General features: G+C 48.4%; 2 protein-coding genes across 3 annotated transcripts in view; both read right to left on the bottom strand.

Annotated features, from left to right (window-relative positions):
• Nucleotides 1-120: 120 nt before the first annotated feature.
• Nucleotides 121-5992, bottom strand: LOC115529267 (NLR family CARD domain-containing protein 3). The gene is made up of 6 exons (XM_030337864.1): nt 5334-5992; nt 3431-5153; nt 3178-3261; nt 2424-2507; nt 1888-1965; nt 121-1244 (listed from the first exon to the last, which is right to left on the bottom strand). Exons 1-6 carry the CDS (start codon nt 5653-5655, stop codon nt 911-913), a joined length of 2625 nt encoding a protein of 874 aa, XP_030193724.1. The 5' UTR covers nt 5656-5992; the 3' UTR covers nt 121-910.
• Nucleotides 5993-6195: 203 nt separating this feature from the next.
• The window catches only part of LOC115529266 (ADAMTS-like protein 1), a 37633-nt gene continuing 24470 nt past the window's right edge, over nt 6196-19358 (bottom strand). For both annotated transcript variants that reach the window (XM_030337861.1, XM_030337862.1), the window contains 10 exons: nt 18655-18865; nt 18047-18229; nt 17474-17627; nt 16081-17101; nt 15410-15537; nt 13825-13939; nt 12234-12441; nt 10925-11034; nt 10041-10261; nt 6196-8583 (listed from right to left, as the gene is read on the bottom strand). In XM_030337861.1, coding sequence (XP_030193721.1) covers nt 8447-8583; nt 10041-10261; nt 10925-11034; nt 12234-12441; nt 13825-13939; nt 15410-15537; nt 16081-17101; nt 17474-17627; nt 18047-18229; nt 18655-18865 — 2488 coding nt within the window. In that variant the 3' untranslated portion in view covers nt 6196-8446. The remainder of the gene's footprint in view (nt 8584-10040; nt 10262-10924; nt 11035-12233; nt 12442-13824; nt 13940-15409; nt 15538-16080; nt 17102-17473; nt 17628-18046; nt 18230-18654; nt 18866-19358) is intronic.

The following is a 19358-nucleotide window of genomic DNA, read 5'->3' as shown; positions in this document are numbered from 1 at the left end:
ACCGTGAGCTGTAGTGATTACGCACACACACACACGCACGCACACGCACGCACGCACGCACGCACGCACACACACACACACACACACACACACACAAACACGTACGTTTACACAGTGGTGTGCATGTTTACAATGTTTATTTCAATTAGAATCCATGTGTATGAAAACTTTTCACTTGCTTTCAGCTATATTAAGCACTTCTTTACGCCATAAAATGTGTCGCTTTATTGAAACATATTTTCATCATCACTTTGCACCACAGCACGCACCGCCGTTTCAACAGGAAATGAATTTTTTATAGTTTATATATAATTAGAATATGGGACAGCTTCTTCTTTCGCAACAAACCACAGACACCGAATACCCGTAGTGCAAGTCAAAGAGGCCCCCAGCTTGTTGTTTAGACCATTAAAAGGTTCTGAACATTAGTGCGCGGTCAGAAAGTGTACAGTTTAAAGTGTTTTTGATTTTCTTTGGATTACTTATTATTTGCCAGCCTAATTATTAGTGTTATAATTATTATATATATTTCTAAGTCACTCACACATTGATATGGCCTGCATACAGGATGACTTTTATGAAACGTGAAACGTAAAAACAACAATATAAACAACAATGACGATGAGGTGGGTGTCGATGAAAATAAATGTAGTGTTGTGCCAGCAGCATCCTAATGTGACCGCATTCCTGTCTGTGCCCTGCCACATGCACACGCAGCATTGATGAGTCAGAACACCACCCACATGACCAGCGTGGCTGCTGGGGCTTTCTATCAAACCCACTCATAAGCAGACTGAGTGACAACCCTCATTTCCCTTTTCTGGGAAAACTGTCTCTGCTCGGCGACCCATAAGGTGGGTAACGTCACGACAGCCTCCCCCTGGTGGGCGGGCGCTGTCCCCCTGCCTCTTCACCAACTCAGAACGCCCTCAAACGTCTCCAGCCTCTTCCTCACGTCCTCCTCCGTGCACTGCTCGACGCGGCTCTTCACCAGGCGCCCCAGGTCCCTGTAGAAGGTGTGCGCCCAGCCCGTCTCCAGGTAGTGCGTGGAGATCTTGCACACCTTGTGCAGCACGGTGAGGAGCTTCTCGTTGCTGCTCACCGAGCACCTCGTGAGCACCCAGTCGCCCCACGCCGCCCACACGGCGTCCTCCGAGAAGTCCACCGTCAGGCTGTCCCCGCCGCAGTCGCCGGGCGCGCTCAGCGACCGGACCTCCGTTTCCGTCACGTCGTTCCATATGGCGCTGTGTGTGTGTGTGTGTGTGTGTGTGTGTGTGTGTGTGGATGTGTTATTGTTTGTGTGAGTGTGTGAGTGTGTGAGTGTGTGAGTGTGTGAGAGTGTGAGTGTGTGAGAGTGTGAGAGAGAGAGAGAGAGAGAGAGAGAGAGAGAGAGAGAGAGCGAGCGGGAGAGAGGTAGAGAGAGAGAGAGAGAGAGAGAGAGAGAGAGAGAGAGAGAGAGAGAGAGAGAGAGAGAGAGCGAGCGGGAGAGAGGGAGAGAGAGAGAGAGAGAGAGAGAGAGAGAGAGAGAGAGAGACAGAGAGAGAGACAGAGAGAGAGAGAGAGAGAGAGAGAGAGAGCGAGAGAGAGGGAGAGAGAGAGTGAGAGTGACAGTGAGTGAGTGAGTGAGTGCGTGTGTGCGTGCGTACGTGCGTGCGCGTGTGTGCGTGAGAGGTGGAGGTGTAGAGGTCAGCATTTTGTCATTTGGACAGAAAACATCACAGACATTTCTTTAAATTTGATAAACGAAAAAAATTGACCAAATCGACACAAGTAACATCAGCGCATCAGGCGTCACGCAAAGATTCGACAACAAAACACAAAACAGACAGAAGACAGATTATGATTCTCCTTGTTGTTGTCGATTTGAAATCACATGGTTGAACTCACACAACTTTACTCAGGGGGTGTGGAGTCAGGTCACTGAGTGACAGCAGACCTCGGCAGGTCACTCTGTTTCCTTCCATCCTACGATAGAGTAAACATCGGCCACATCGGATGATAGAATAAGATACTGGAGCAACTAATACAATCAGCGATTAGAAGATATAGGGTTCACGTTCCGATATGTAGACTGAAATCCCTGTAGGACTAAGGCCTATATGTTGGTTAACCTTAATTCCTAACCCGTAACCGGAGTTTACCTACAACAAACAACGGGTAAAGATATACATTTTACATAGCTTGTACATTGTACATTGATTGTAATCCTCTAAAACCAAGTCCGATTATTTCAAGTGATGTTTTAGTTTTGATTGCTAAATGCAGTCCAAATGAAGGGCTGACCTTTAAGATCTTCATTAAAACGTGTGGTATCCATTCAATTAAAATGTGTTACAATTTTGAAAGTCATCATAATTTGAGGATAGCATTTCATTCCAAAAAACATAGAAAAAAAAACTTGTATCATGACAAACCCGTCTTACCATAATTCTTTGAGTACTTTCTTCTGTCGTATTGCATTGGATAGGACCAGCAGTTCCTCGTCACCAATATCTGTCCATCCAATTCTAAAACGGGGCAATGGAAATGAAATCCCAGTAAGACTTGTCTACTAATTATACTAGTGATAATTTACACAAAATCATGTTTGCCTGGAGTACACTTAAGCTAATAATAACATAACAGTGCAAACCACTGTGCAACACTTTAACAGTTGACTACATTTGTTGTACAAAATGTTGTATGTAGTGTTGAGTATAAGCCCTGTAAAAGAAGGATAAAGTAATAAAGATGAATCGTTTTTGGTAAATGGAAAGGAAGGAAGTAGTTGAGGAACTGAAAAAGGTGGTAGAGTTCATCCACGTTTAAAAAAGTATTTTATGAGCCATTGTTATCGGTATTGTATCTATTCTGAAGAATTACCACAGGAAAAGTAGTTTAGAGAAGTTGAAACAAGAGGGAAAGTTGAAACACATGAGAATGTTAAGCTCTAGTGTGCCAACCTGGAAATCAGAAGGCCCATGGATTGCAGTCTGCAATAATGCGGACCAATCAAATGTTTAAAAGACTGAAGACTAGCTTCAGAGTGTGCTGAGAAAAGCTTCTGAAGGATGTGTTCACATTCATCTGAATTCAATTCACTACAATGCTTTGTTTTCACAAGATATTTCAAGTGTTTTACCATCTAAAAGATAATTTCCAACACAAAGCACACAAGAGTAGTGGTGACCACATTACCCAAGATGGGTGAAACAGTCCGACTGTTGCAACACTTCAGCAATGACTTGAATCGTGTCCATATCAAGAGCATTTTCCCCAACCCTGAAGAATGAATCATTTGAGTATTTGTCGCGGTTATTCAAGAATCCCCTCAAATTGAGGAACAATGATAAAGGACCAAAATAAACAGAATGTAAATTAAATGACTTAAAATAAATATCCGTCAAACTGTCTCAAAGCACTTTTGTTTGTATTATACCTGAGAACTCACCAGAGTTGCTTGCATTTGAGCAAGTGAGGCATGAGATCCCTCAATGCCTCGTAACTTACATCCGTCCCCGTCAGATCCAGCTCTGAGAGATCCCCCGCAGTGGCATTCAGGAAGTACTTGATGGCGTTGTAATCCATCGGGGAGAGGGCTTCATCACTGACATTCAGTCGCAGGGCCTGTGCTCTCACTTCCTGCCCCAGGGAAGGATCCTGCTGCTCGAAAAGGCAATGCAAACTGTTCAAGATGTGCGTGCCGTTTTCGCACAGGTGGTTTAGGTTGCTGACCGTCCTTTGGCGATAGGCCTCAGCTTTGCCCTCGTCACAAGACAACCCCACTTGCCTCGCCAAAAGCTTGGTATTGCGTTCGGAGAGGATCCCAGAGAGGAAGCGGCTGAACAGATCCAAGTGACCCTTAAGTGTGTCCTCAGCGGCGCTGCTGTCCTGCTGTAAGACATCAGGCAGAGGTTGGTCCGTCATGGCACAATAAACTGCGGCAAAAAACTCCTGAACCGTGAGGTGTGCGAAGGAGTAAACGTCTTCAGTGCAGCCGGGCTCCTGTGCCACCATCTTGTCCAGGAAGGTACTGGCCAGGGGACAGCCTTCCAAAGTGGCAACATCCTTGTCACTAGCGTAGAACAGAGTCTGCTGATCCATCAGCTTGAAGAAGGCCAGCCGAGCCAGCTGCAGCACCGCGTCAGAGAGCTGCTCACCACCGCATGTTCCCTGAACCGCACCGGACGCCTTCGCCCTCTCCTGGGTGTGAGTGCGGAGCAAGGCCACCAAATACTGCACGTAAATGTCCGTCATGGTCCGAGGGTTGTCCCCGGCGAAGTCTTTGCTTTCTTTCAGAATGCAGCAGATGATGTAGCAGAACGCCGGTATGTAGCACAGTGTCAACATCAGCTCGTTCTCTCGCACCACCCTGAACAGCTGTTCCGCAAGGCCTTCGTCCTGGAAATAGCGACAGAAAAAGTCTTGGATCTCGTCCAGGGAGAAGCCGGCGATGAGCACAAAGCGGTCCACGCAGCCCACTGGGATGTGGCCGATGGCCGTGGGCCTGCTCGTCAGAATGATGGCAGTGTTGGGGAGGAGCTCTCCCAACATCAGGCTGGTGAACACCTCCTCCATCTCACCGTAGTCGTCCGGCTCACACACAAACGTGTCTACGTCGCAACGCCTGTAGTGTCTGAACTCGTCAAATCCGTCGAAGATGATGAGCAATTTGTCGTCGTTGGCCAATATGTTGTCCAGCTCTTTGGCCAAATGACGGTTTTTCCGCAAGACCAACTCCCGGAGGTTCACAGGCTTGTTCACCAGATTGAGGTCCCTGAAGGTCATGTGGATGATGAAGTCAAAGCCGAGGCTTTCTTTGTTATTCCCAAAGTCAAGCAGCAGCTTCTGCACCAGGATGGTCTTTCCTATTCCAGCCACCCCTGTCACTAGGATCTTCTTGACGGGCCGGGCCCCGTTGGCTGTGGAGAAGAGTTGGTCTGGTGTAATTCGGCGATGCTCTGCAGACTTTTGCTGCAAAGATAGCCGCTTCCGTCCATACGCTAGGACCTCGTGCCGTTTGATGTCCAGGCCTTGGTGTCCGTTGACCAACAGAAGGTTGACATATTGGTCGGAAAAGAGGATTTTCTCACCATGGCGGGTGTTGTAGTAGAGCATGCTTTCACTCCTTCGTCTGAGGACCTCTCTGTGCTTCTGTTTCATTTGATTGTACCCTGAATTAGAAAAATATCTGACAATGAGCAGGAGATTTCAAATAATTTTGTTTTCAAACAATGCAGAAACTGCGTAATAAATTTCACAGGTATGGCATGAATATTGGAATTAAATAAACTGATGGAGTAAAGAACAAAATATATTCAAGTAGAGCACATTTCACTCGTTCATTTACATACCCAAAGAAGGCGGCTGGTCTTTGCTCTTGCCTACAGCGCTACTTGGCGTTTCTGGTTGATCAACAACACTGAGGAATGTGTTGACAGCTTCCTCGCCCTTGCACTCCAAGATGTCTAGCACCTTCCTCACCCTCGCCCGCGGCCCTGGCTGACACAGCACGTCCTCCCGGTCGTCCCGGTTGAAAACCTCCCTCGACAAGAGAACGTCCAGCAGGGCATCGATGCGCCCCTCCAGCGTGTCCACAAGGGAGACTCTCTTCAACCGGATTAGACTCAAACAGGACCCAGTCACGTCCTTTCCTGCTGTCACCATCTTGCACATTTTCCCACCCGAAAATCTGAAATGCGATCTTTTTGGAGTGGCAGTGGGTGCCGACTGATTGGCATCCTCGATGGGTGGAAGTGTTTCTACTGCACGCGTCTTTTACAAGGAGTGGAGGTTGTGCGATATGTCTTCTGCGCCAGTGACACAAAAAAAGGAAGTAGCTCTTGGCAGTGGTAAAAGGTCTATTCAGATGTGTACAAACCGGTTATATATTAAAAGATGACTGGAATTACGAGCTAGTCTCTCTGCAAATTAAGTTCAGGTTTCAACTTCGAGACTTTTCTTCACCGTTGACATGTACAGTATACGTAGGCTTTGAGGTCAAATATTTATATACAAATAGAGTGGAAGCATTAATAGCAAGGGGACACCATACATGCATAGCTTGTTCTAATCATGAAATAATCTCAGTGTAATTTAGTGTCTCAGTCACAGGTTATGAAAACAATAAATAAAATATATTTTAATAGTAGACTAAACTTACACACAACATGTTCCTGTCACACTGCACTTTGTGGAAGTAAGACACACGTGTTGTTGAAGGAATGTATTTCATTTTATTGTCTAGTGAATAACCAGGCACTTGCATGGAAAGACAACATATCACTTCACCAGTAGAGGGCCCCAATTTCATGCACGTTGAATAGTATTACCTGGGAGCAAATTATCAGTAACATCCAAGCCTTGTAGTATTTACAACAAAAAGAAAACTCACAGTTCCACAACAACACACGGAAATAAATAGTTCAAAGAAAAAAACATCTTATCTTCAGCAAACATTGAATAAACAAACATGTCATATCAACATAACTCATCATTGTTCTTGATGAAAGCCGCCTAACATCCAAAGAACAAAATCTTGTTTGTGTAAACTACAATAGCGTGATATAAATTGTTTAAGATTATAGATCAAACACTGAATTAAATTATTTTTTGAAAGGAGTCCTGAAAGTTTGACAAGTTTGAGCTTTTAAAGACTAAAAGCTGTAACAGGGCTTTGATCCCATTTTAAAACGTTACTTGCTAATGACCTTATTTTCTACTGAAGATACTGTTCCTTTGGTTGATGAACGGGGGACATTTGCTGAGGACATAAGACGAAGGCTCGAAGTGCAAACCCAGCAGTCATTTACAGTTAATAAATTAACAAAAAAGGTTTCTACCCAGATCACACTTTATTTTACTTATATTAGTCAATGTACACATTACCGGCCCAATAACACTAAATTTCCAGATTTCTTCCTTAGATTTCCTTAGAAGGTTAGTATGCAGAGATCAGGGAGGTCTTTGTTGAATCTAGGACTGCACATGAACACGCCCCATCTTTGATTCACAATGTTCCCATCTGATCTGTATCAGCTATACTTATTCAGGTAAAATTGCCAATACCCCTTGACAAGGGGCCACATTAAATAACCCCTAATTACCATTAGTTAATATGGTAATAAGCATTATCTAACAGCTAATTAACAGTTAGCTTATAAGTAATAATTCATTAATGGTGTTTGCATCAACTAACGTATTCAATAATACATTATTTCAACCCACTTACCCATATGCTAATTTTATATATAATAATGCGTATTGCTGTTTATTAATGGTTAATTAATGTTCCCTTATTGTAAAGTGTTACCATTTGGCCAGTAATGTTAACGTGGCCCAATAAAAAAACAGGTTCAAAAGGTTATTTGCTCAGGTTATTTCTGAAACAACAATCAGCCTGTGTCAAGTTAGTATTTTCTATTTTAGTAGTATCGCTATAATATAAATCATACTATAGAATGTTTCTTTGGTAGCAGGAGGGTTTGGTAGAAGCAAAGACTTTGCTTGGCCTTGAGTTCCGATATGTCATGGAGTCAAAGTGGTTAGAGGAACATTCCAACAGTTTGGCTAAAGTCACCAAATCATGTCAGAAAAGAAGAAAAATAAAACATCCAAATGCAACATTTACAAAGAGGAGATAAAAAACAACAACTCACCAAGCCATGTCCCTTACATAGACTTGGAGTTTCGAGTGCAAAAGTCAGATTTTCTTTTTCCCTAAAGAAGTTGTGTCTCATAGTAGTGCAATATGATGGAAACCCATTTCATCCAATGAAGATACCAGAACACAAATTGCGAGGTTTCATCTTGGGGGATTGTATTTTTTTACCTGAATGGTTTAAAGAAAATGTCTTTAAGCAGGTCGTGCAAACTACATAACATGCCTTTCTCTTTATGAAAGGCTCTTTGGCATGGCATTCTCCTGTTAGCACACCCTATGGATTCTCCTTACTATTTAAACGATACTTTGTCAAAATGGGACATTTCAAACTCCAGTGGCTCTGTGAAACACGGGTTGTGAATTTGGCATAGAGTAGCATACAAAGGCAGTTCAACACAGCTGTCCGTTACGAAGCCATCGCTATTAAGTTACCCCCCCCCCCCCCCCCCCCCCACTATAAAACCCCTCCAGGTCGCTTCTGGCCTCTAAAAGCAAGGGTCATGAACTCCAGTAAGATTTAAAAAGAAAACACAATAAATAAACTGAAGGCTTTGTTGCCAGGGCTACACCAACGTCTTCGAGTCCTGGAGTGGGCCACAGTCCAGTCCAGTACAGTCCCCCCCCTCACCCAGCCTGGAGTGGGCCACAGTCCAGTCCAGTACAGTCCCCCCCTCACCCAGCCTGGAGTGGGCCACAGTCCAGTCCAGTACAGTCCTCCCCCTCACCCAGCCGGTGTGTGACCAGTGGTCGTCATCGTTGTCATTGGGCGGGCGTCCTCCGGTGTCCAGGGTCTCCGGGCGTGTCTCAGGGCGTGTCTCCGGGCGTGTCTCCGGGCGTGTCTCGGCAGGACTGGCAGCAGCGGGTTTTGAACTGGGGGAGGACACAGAGCTGGAGCTGATGGACCTTCTCGCAGTAGCGCGTGCTGTCACGGCACTCCTCCGCTGGGGAGGCACAAAGAGAACGTAGGCTCGGGGTTAGGTTGTTGTTTAGAGCCTAGGGGGGCGACAGCATGAGACGTTGTATGATCAGGGGCTAGCTAGCGTCTCGCCTTTCAAAGCAACGGTCATGAACTAACATAGATTTAGTTCGTTATAGTCTGGGGACCAGACGAATCGGACAGGTTTATTTTCTCTGGCGTAAGCGTCTGGTCCCCCTTCCAGTTCAGACAGATCTCCAGCAGACGGCTGGAGATCCGGCCTGGGTCGGGCCAATCACAACCATTGATCTAACACAGGGCGGGGTTTGATACGATGACTGACCAGAGGAGCGCCCAATGGGAGCTTAGAAACAACCAAGATGACTGCCGCTGATGTGTCACACGTTTCCTTGCTCTGATTGGTTGTAAATTTGTCCAGTTGTGACCGGAGGCATTTTGGTTTGAACCCGTTGATAAGGGCCCTTGGAGATAAAAGGTTTCTGACTAATATTCACTTTCGAATTGAAGGGTGTGTACAAGGGGAAGTTGAAGTGGTTAAAAGTAGAAAGTAATCGGAAACTCCCTCAAAGTCTTTTCTTCCAATACAAGAATAATAACAGAAACCAACCGAAAGGCAACTGTAAAGGTGAACAAACACAAACTTCCCTGAGACATCATTTACCTTTTGGGTTTTCAGAAAAAGGGAATAATGTAAAGGGAATTACCCATTAGGGGTGTTCATTATCATGGATTGTTAACCTTTCTCATAGCAAATCATTGAATATCAAACCTAGAAAGGGCTATACAGCAGAATAACAGTTAGTGGAAGAGGGAGAGAGGTAAAAAGTTAAATAAATCGGAAACCCCTTCGCGAATGTGTTCCTCAAACATGGGAACAATAACAGAAACCAAGTGAAACCCAACTGTAAACAGTTAGTGCTTGGTGAGGTCCCCCCTTCACTGTGAAGCGCTTTGGGTAGCAACGAAAGCGCTATATAAATGTAAGAAATGATTTATTATTATTAAACACAAACAAACACAAACCGACTGAAACCCAACTGTAAACACAAACAAACACAAACCAACTGAAACCCAACTGTAAACACAAACAAACACAAACCGACTGAAACCCAACTGTAAACACAAACAAACACAAACCGACTGAAACCCAACTGTAAACACAAACAAACACAAACCGACTGAAACCCAACTGTAAAAACAAACAAACACAAACCAACTGCAACCCAACTGTAAACACAAACAAACACAAACCGACTGAAACCCAACTGTAAACACAAACTAACACAAACAAACTGAAACCCAACTATAAACACAAACAAACACAAACCGACTGCAACCCAACTGTAAACACAAACAAACACAAACCGACTGAAACCCAACTGTAAACACAAACAAACACAACCCAACTGTAAACACAAACACAAACAAACAAGCGTGCTGCGGTTCTGATTGGACCCTCACCTCGTCCGCACGACGTCAGGTTGCAGCGCTGCCAGCCGGGGGGGCGGGGCCTCCAGGAGCACTGGTGGTCCCGGCTGCCGCGGCCCGTCTTGGGGTCCGCGCACGTCACGTGGCGGGACTGGAAACCATGGCGACCGCAGGTGGCGGTGCACTGGGTCCAGGGGCCGGTGCGCCAGTGCAGCGCGCAGGCCTCCGACGAGCAGTTCCTCAGGGAGCTCGGTCTGGGGGCCGCGGAGGGAGGGGCCGTTAATAACAGAGAGGCTGACCGGGGGGGGGTCCTAACTCGGGGGTCCTGACTGTGGGGGGGGGGGGTCCTTACTGGGAGCGGGGGTCTTAACAGGGGGGACCTGATTAGCTCAACCTGCAGAGCCAACGGGCCGCTTGTGGCTCAGGAGGTAGACGGGTCGGCTGGTAACCAGAAGGTCGCTGGTTCGATCCCCGGCTCCTCCTAGCTGAGTGCCGAGTTGTCCCTGGGCGAGACGCCTCACCCTGACTGCTCCTGACGAGCTGGCTGTCGCCCTGCGTGGCTGACTCCGGCGTCGGTGTGTGAACGTGTGCATGAATGGGTGAATGTAGCGCTCTGGGTGGCCACTGGTTAGAGAAGCACTGTATGGGAACTGTAAGTGCGGCCTGTTTATCATATACCAACAGTAAGCCAGTCGTGAATAGTGATGAGGACAATTCTAAATTAACCCCTGGGACTCCATAAACCCTCGAGGGAAAGCATGCACACGCCTACGCACACGCAGAAAGTGTCGTTTGACACGCATCAAGTTTTTTGGTTCTGCGAGTGCACACTTAAATAAATAAAGAAATTGCAACATACGAATAAAAGTAACATTGAATTGACATGGCTGGACGTGAGATATGCCCTGGGACCTCACCTCTGCGACCCGGGACACAGTCTGCTCGGCACCCTGGTGCCGTTGGAGTCCTGGCAGTGTACCGTGCGCCGCTGAGTGGCCAGGCTAGGTCCCACGCAGTGACCGTGGCACTAAGACAGTGAGGGACGTTCACACGTTCACACAGACACTCATTCATTCATATGTTCTTTCATATTCATAGGGGTGCATTAGATAGACACAGATTGATAGACCTGAGACTATTGGGGAGACTGAACTTAAGTTGATATTTATTTGTACGGACAGACTGTACAAACATGTTCACTCATTCACACGTTCAGATCTCTAGAGCCAGCTGCGCTGTGTTTCACTTGACATTGTATTCATATTTATAGCTCGAGTCCTTTCTGGTTAGTTTGTGTACGCTAACTCTTTCCTGCACCTCTCCTGTGTTTCATTATCAATGCCGTTGCTGCTATTGTTTAACACGTGAATTTCACTCATAATTTTTCGATACGCGAGAAGGACATCGCAAACCGCTAGCTTATTTAGGACCTCGAACCAATCTCCCCGCGTGTTCGTCTGAGCGCAGCTGAGCATGTGATATCCTTGTGTACGCTCGAATTAATAACCATGCGATATCCATTTTGATCTCCTCTCTTAAATCATGCTTTTTGAGGGAGGAGAGGAAACATGGCTGCCAATTGTAATTGGCCGGACTACAGTTTAGAATTGATCTAATTTCCACTTGGATGAAGTCAGGCATTGGGTGGATAAAACTAAAAGGACAGATGAAAGACACAAGTTTTATAAGCTTTTGTCTGTTGAAAGGAAAGCGGCTTGTGTTTCCCTCTCACACTAACATGAGAACGGACAGCATGTAATGCGGCCACTTGGAAGATTTCAAAATGAAAGCGCTATCCAAGAACCGAGTCTCTAAAACTAGTACCTGGAACTTATTAAGATGCATATGATGGGATACACAGAAAACAACCGCAAAGTTCGGTCCAAACCTTTTTTAATTTTTTTTATTTCTCCAGCATTCCTGGCCTCCAACTCCCTTTATGAATTATATCAAATTATATTTATTTTAAATGCTGTGTCTCTCGGGAGATCCAAAAGATACGATAAACACAATCGTCGCTTATAACACGAATGAACACTCCCGCTTTAATGTACCATTGCGCTGCAATTAAAGCTATCTTTGCTAGTTTTAGATTTGCATCCTTTCTGCGTTCATTCTTCCTTGAAAATTAATCTGTTTTCCTTGCCCTTTAGAGACCTAGTTAAGCTCTGTGACATGGCTAACGGCTGTACAAGTGACAGTGACTGGGAGCTGAGTGGAGCTTACCGCCCCCCAGTGGCCGGAGGTCCACCCCACACAGGGCTGCAGGCTGCAGGGCTTCGTATCGGCGGGCGGCGTCCTCCCCGCGGAGGAGCAGCGCTGGCTCTCCAGCTCCAGGGGCCTCCGGTCCGGGCCCCCCACGCAGGTCACCCTCCTGCCCTGGGTGCCCCCTCCACAACTAGCGGAGCAGGTCGACCAGCCGTCCACCCGCCACCTGCTCCCCCACCGCCGACAGAGAAGGAAAAGTCGGTTGAAGTCGGTTGAAGTCGGCTGAAGTCGGTTGAAGTCGGCTGAAGTCGGTTGAAGTCGGTTAAATCAAGATCTTTGTGGTATTGAGATGCTTGGTCTTTGAGTCATCCTGATAGTTATTAGATGAGAATCGTGCGGCATTGGCCCAGCTTTCTTAAGGTGTGGTCGCAAGTTGTTTTTCAAATCTATTAAATAAGTCTTTCTCAAATGGGTTTGTTACTTTCTCACTTACTTTTGTATTTTCTGTATATTCGTTAACTATCTATTCTTGTTAATGTTTTATTTTTATTTTTTTAATTCCTTTAACTGCAGCCAACTGTACATGCTACTGTGATGTCCCATTTGTGACTAATAAATGACAAATCTGATCCTATCATACTATTTGCCGCTTTCGATACGTTCATGTTTTCATGAACGTGCACACGGAAAACATACAGACATGTGAAAACATTCAAAGCTGCATTTTTCTACACGTTACATCGAGGTCATGTGACAGGAAGTTACCGGATGTGGCAAGACAGGGAGCCGATCTCGTTGGCACAATAAAACACTATTCTTCACTACTTTATTCACTACTCTTTGAAATGGGGGAGATGTATTTTGAAAGAAGGACCACATGGAGCAACAACTTTATATCCATGTTTCAAATCCGGGTGACAGCCACACTGGGGCCTGTTAAACTCACCGTGGCTCAGTGTCTCAGGTTATTCCTCTCCAAGTTATTCCTTGTTACACCAATAATGATTTATAGCTCATTGTCTTTTATTGGGCTATATTCTGTGTGTGTGTGTGTGTGTGTGTGTGTGTGTGTGTGTGTGTGTGTGTGTGTGTGTGTGTGTGTGTGTGTGTGTGTGTGTGTCTGTTAGTTACTGTGTGTGTGTGTGTGTGTGTGTGTGTGTGTGTGTGTGTGTGTGTGTGTGTGTTAGTTACTGTCTGTGTGTGTGTGTGTGTGTGTGTGTGTGTGTGTGTGTGTGTGTGTGTGTTAGTTACTGTCTGTGTGTGTGTGTGTGTGTGTGTGTGTGTGTGTGTGTGTGTGTGTGTGTGTGTGTGTGTGTGTGTGTCTGTTAGTTACTGTGTGTGTGTGTGTGTGTGTGTGTGTGTGTGTGTGTGTGTGTGTGTGTGTGTGTGTGTGTTAGTTACTGTCTGTGTGTGTGTGTGTGTGTGTGTGTGTGTGTGTGTGTGTGTTAGTTACTGTCTGTGTGTGTGTGTGTGTGTGTGTGTGTGTGTGTGTGTGTGTGTGTGTGTGTGTGTGTGTGTGTGTGTGTGTGTGTGTGTGTGTGTGTCTGTCTGTGTGTGTTAGTTACTGTGCGTGTGTATATAGAATTGGCCTGCAGTAGCAGTCAGTTACCTGAGGGGGCAGGCTTGTCCATGACAGAGCTCAGACGCCTTGCTGTTGTCGGTTGAGTCGGGGCAGATGGAGCCGTCTGTCGCCGTGCCACCGTTTCCATGGAGACAACCTGGACCTTTGTAGTAAACAAAAGTAAAACACAAAAACAACAGAATATGAGTCTTCATGAATTGGGGATGGAAACAGCACATCAAAAACCTATATTCAGATATTGTATGAATGCCAAATGGATTGTATGATGGTTCAGACTTCCTAAGCTTTTTAAAAGCACATATATGAAGTTTGTTTAAACTCCTTGCTGTTGAAACAGTTTAGAGATATGATTAATGGACCAAACCATTATCAGAAGTCAGGGGACTAGCCCGCTCTGGGAAGACAGGAGACGCTGGTATATCCAGGCTCTAACTTAAAACATTAAATACATATGGTTCTTATACGGGCCTGATGCGAGAATACTTCAAGGGTATTGGACAGTTAAATGAAAACATGTGAGAGCATGTACATTGCAAACCGGAAAATAAGCTGGGATCCATGATATAACTAAGTGATACAAATCTAAAACTCTAATAGGATAAATAATCCTATTTGGCACCAGAAGAAGGACAATAATAATTTTGTCAATGTTCCATCATCAGTGCCTCAAAAGCCAACAGTTTAGCTAAAGTTTTGGTAAAACCCAAAACGCTTGTCACACGCATAATCGTAAACCGTCCATCAATTATTTCAGCAAGGTAACCTCCTAAAAAGGAATTAGAATTTTTTTCCCAGGACCTCCCCTTTAACGACCCCTCTTCAGACCAGACGTACGCAGCACACACACACGCTGCCTTGATGTACTCTGACCCCCCCCCCCCCCCCCCCCTCATCCTTCCTCCCCCCTCATTGTTCTCAGGCGAACCGAGTGGCGTCGGTGCTCTGATGACACGGGAGCAGAGAGGGGGTTGATGGGTGGTCACCCCGCCGTGGGAGTGAGACGCACGACTGCGGCGGAGGCCGAGGTCCAAGCGGAGTGGCACGATCAGGACATTCCCCCGCGGTGACGCAGAGCGGTGACGCAGAGCGGCGGGCCGAGCGTGTGCTAAAGAGATCGAGAGGGCTGCGGTGTTGATGTCTGGCCCTGCCAGACGAAAGTCAACCCCCGTCGGATCACCACTCGCCCCTCGGGAGAACGGAGTCAGTGCCCCCCCCCCCCCCGAAAGTCTTTGAGGATAGCGACACCCCCGCTGACATCACCAACCACCAGCTATCCAAACACAGTTGAGATCAGGACTTTTTGGGTTGTCATGTAACGACTTGTTATATGCAATCTTATTGTATGTTGTACGTCTTTGCACTTAGAAATAGTACTTAGCATTGTGTAGCCTCTTATCCTAGCTATCTTTGTTGTATACAGGGAATGGGTTAACCTAGTGATAGTTAGTGCGCTTGGTACTTGGTTCTATGAACATCCTTACTGTACCGACAGCGATATGTTGTTGTTTCTCTTTCTTCTGACAAATGTACTTATGTAAGTCGCTTTGGATAAAAGCGTCAAAAAAGTATGGTTTACGTCTCCTTGGGGAACCAGGGGTTTGCTCCACCCTACCTGAGATGTGTAGGCGTGTGGCCGCGGAGGTGGTGCCGTGGCGGTTGGAGGCGGTGCAGGTGTACACCCCCTCGTCCTCCCGGCCCGGGGACAGGAGCCGGAGGGATCCTGTCGGCAGCAGCTCCACCCTGCGGCCGGTGAACAGAACACGACCACGGGGCCTCGTCAAACCACCGTCACACCGCAACACAGCGGCCAGAGATACACTCGGCCAACCAGTGCCTTCCTTTATCGACGGAGCCTTGACGCCACGAAAAGAGACCACTGTCATCACTGGATCAAAATCAAACCCAAAGTCAGCTTTTGTTTTAGTGATACAGACATTTTCTTTTTGTCGACCTGCTCTGTTCTGAGCCCAGGGACACGTCACCCATCGCTGTTCACATACGAAAAACATACCGCCTAAATGAGCCAAATGGTGCTATCCATTTGACCTCCTCTCTTAAATCATGCTTTTAGAGGGAGGAGAGGAAACATGGCTGCCCATTGTGATCGGCCCGACTACAGTTTAGAATTGATCTAATTTCCACTTGGATGAAGTCAGGCATTCGGTGGATGAACCCAGAAGGACAGATGAAAGACACAAGTTTATTACGCTTTTGTCGGTTGAACGGAGATGTGTGTTTCCCCCTCACACTAACGGGGGGGGGGGGGGGGGGGGTCGGTCTCACCTGGCGTCGGCGCTGATCACCCGGCCGTCCCGGGTCCAGCTGAGGCTCGGGGCCGGGTGCCCCGCGGCCTCGCACCTCACCTCCAGGCTGTCGACCCGCCCCTGCAGCGTCACCGGCGCCCCCGCCTGCACGCTCACCTCCGAGGCCCCCGTCGCGCCCGCCGCCCCGGGCCGCTGGAGGAAGACCGGGGCCCTGGGTCTGGGGGTGTGGGCCCTGCCGCCGGGCCTGTACGGCAGAGACCCCCCCGTGGAGGGGGAGGCCTCTGGCCGCTCCAGAGGGTGCAGCGTGGACTCGTTGGTGTCCTCTCGCGCGGCGCTCATCTCGCCCAGCAGCCGGGCCACGAGGAGCTCCTCCTGGGGCCCCCGGAGGCCCTCCGAGAGCCTCTGGACGACCGCGTCCAGCGTCTTCGTCTCGGCGACGAGCAGCGCCGGATCGGACAGCCCTCCGCCCGTTGTCGCCACGTCCACCGGCGCCGACCCGTTTTCGTTCCTCTCGCCGGAGGGCGTCGCGGGCGCCTTGAAGTCGAGCAGCCGCCGCGCCACGTCGTCGTAGCGCCCGAAGGCGTCGCGCAGCTCCTGCGGGATCTCCGGCGCGTCCGGCCCGCCGCTCTTCCGCCCCAGACCGCCGCCGATGCCGTGGAGCCACGCCCCCCCGGCGCCCGGCCAGGACGGCTTCTGCTTGCTACCGATGACCTTGAGCACGAAGCTCTCCCGGGCCGTCCCCGCCACGCACGTGTACACGCCCACGTCGGCGGCGTCCAGCTGGTGGATCTTGAGGTGTCCGGGGGCGGTGAGGGAGAGGTGGGGCAGGGCGGCCAGCGGGCGGCCGTCCTTCAGCCACTGGACGCGGCCCTTGCCGAAGCGGCGCGTGGGGCAGCGGAGCACCACCGACGTCCAGGGGAGCAGGTAGGCGTAGCCGCCCACCACCAGCTGCAGCTTCTTGCCCTTCCTCCGCTGGATGTAGACCCGGCTCTGAGCCAGGATGGCGGGCTCCGGCTTGGCCATCTCCAGCCGGGTGGTCTCTGGGGGTCGAGACGAACGACGGTTCAAAGAGTCTGTTTTAGAGTGGTATACTTACGTCCGACCACTAGCCCTAGGTTCTTGCAGACAGCAATAGCATTACTGCCCCTAGTGGTTGGATGCAAGTACTGTACTCTTGACAATAAACATGCCAGGAGTTACGTCTGTGTCCGGCTAGTTAATCTCAGCATACCAAAGATACTAAATCCCCCCCAAAAAAACACGTTTTCAACAAAAATACACCTCTGTGATCCGAAGCCAGCGATAAAAAGCGGATTCTAGGTTAGCGACGGGTGTAACAGGACGAGCATCAACTCCCTGTCACAGCTTAAGATCCGATGGCCCGTTTGGTTTGATTGACGGGGGTCTCATACCGTCGCAGGGCCTCATGGTGCACGTCCGGACGCTGGCTGGCCGGGGGGCCGTGGAGCAGGCGTCCTGGGAGAGGGTCTGAACGCTGCCGTTCTCTCGCTGCCTGACACACACCGGCTCCACCCTCTGGAGGCCCCTGCCACAGCTCACCGAGCACTGGACAGCCGGTACAGTACAGGCGTAAGAACACGACCGTAACGACAACAATGTATAATGACATCATCTCTTTCGTACCCATTTACAATTAGAATACGATTGCCATTTAGCAGACGCTTTCTTCCAAAGCGACATACAACGGTGACGGTTCAAACACACGTTCACACATCGACGGCGGAGTAAAACATGCAAGGCGACAGCCTGCACTTCAGGAGCAGTTAGCAGTAAGGGACACCTCGGCACTCAGCTAGGAGGCCGGGGGTCAAACTATCAACCTTCCGGTTACAAGTAAATCCGCTCCACCTCCAGAGCTAAGCACAACACATGTGCTAGAGAACACACACATCAAGAGGATGACACTCCTCTTGCATTCATTATCATCGTTCGGTTCCATGTGGGTCGTTCAGGAGGCGGTGTACCTGGGACCAGACCCCGGTCAGCCACTGGGGCGGGCAGTCCTGGCTGGCGCAGGGCTGCTGGCTCCCGGGCACTGTGGACGGGCAGAAGGATTCGTGCAGAGGCAGGGCACTGCCGTCGGCCAGATGCTGCCTGCACACCACCTCCCTGAGCTGGACGCCGCCCCCGCCGCAGCTACGGGAGCACTGGAACACACGGTAGAGATACAGGGCTGTGATCGGCCGTTTTCAAGGATGGGTCACAACCTGGCAGAAACATACGGTAGATGTGTGCAGTCCAATTAATTTCGTGAAGAGCCCCCTAGGTAAAACAAAGGTCAGCAATGGAAAATAATCCAAAAAAAGATTTGTCAGAAGATTAATATGAGTTTAAAGTATCAATAGGTTTTATGGACTTTTAGGTACTCGGATTAATGATAGTGTTGCACTTGTTGGGGGTAAATCTTCCTTGTGGAACGCGCTCTCTGTCTTCTTTCAAAAGCGTCTGCTGAATAAAAGTAACGTAACAGAACTACTTATAACCAACAATAACTATTTCACACACAACCAAAACGTTGGGTCAAACCAAAGCCAGCGTCCTTCCCCCTAAAGCCGAGCTGTCCTTGGCGTACCTTCCCCCACTCCAGGGGGTCCCAGGAGGGGGGGCAGTCGAAGCGGTTGCAGGCCTGCACCGGGACGGGCTTGGAGGGGGGGCACTCCTCGTCCCGCACGGCCCTGGTGGCGTTGCTGCCGCGGGCGGGCCGGTGGGTACAGGCCACGGCCCGCGTCTTCAGACCCACGCCGCAGGTCGCCGAGCAGGAGCTCCACTCCCCCGTCTGCCACCTGGGGGGGGGGGGGGGGGCGTTTAGCTTGACCTACATATAGGTATGTATGGTTTTGAATGCCTGGTCAAAACCCATCTCTTCTCTCTGGCTTTTGACACTTGGGGAGACATTGAAATTGTGACTCATCTTTTTATCTTGTTGTTTATTAGGTTGTGCTGTTGAGCTGTTTTCTTGTCTTTTTGCGATGTCTCCAAATTATTAGTCTGTAAGGCACTTTGGTCGAGGACGGTTGTTTCAAAGGGCTTGACAAATAAAGTTGGATTGGATTGGATACATTTACATTGGTATATACAGGGCTTGTAGCAGAACCTTTCCTCAAAAGCGACTTACAATAACGACTTACAATAAATAATAATTTCTCAGAAGAAAGAGAAACAACTATATATCACTGTCGGTACAATAAGGATGTTCATAGAACCAAGTGTGTTCTATGAACGAGTGCGTACATTCAGTTTAAGAGGGGTTTGTGGGGGTGGGTGGGGGGTAAGGGG

The sequence above is a fragment of the Gadus morhua genome, chromosome 17, assembly GCF_902167405.1.
Source record: "Gadus morhua chromosome 17, gadMor3.0, whole genome shotgun sequence".
Taxonomy (NCBI): Eukaryota; Metazoa; Chordata; class Actinopteri; order Gadiformes; family Gadidae; genus Gadus; species Gadus morhua.
This window is presented reverse-complemented; position numbering and strand designations above follow the sequence as displayed.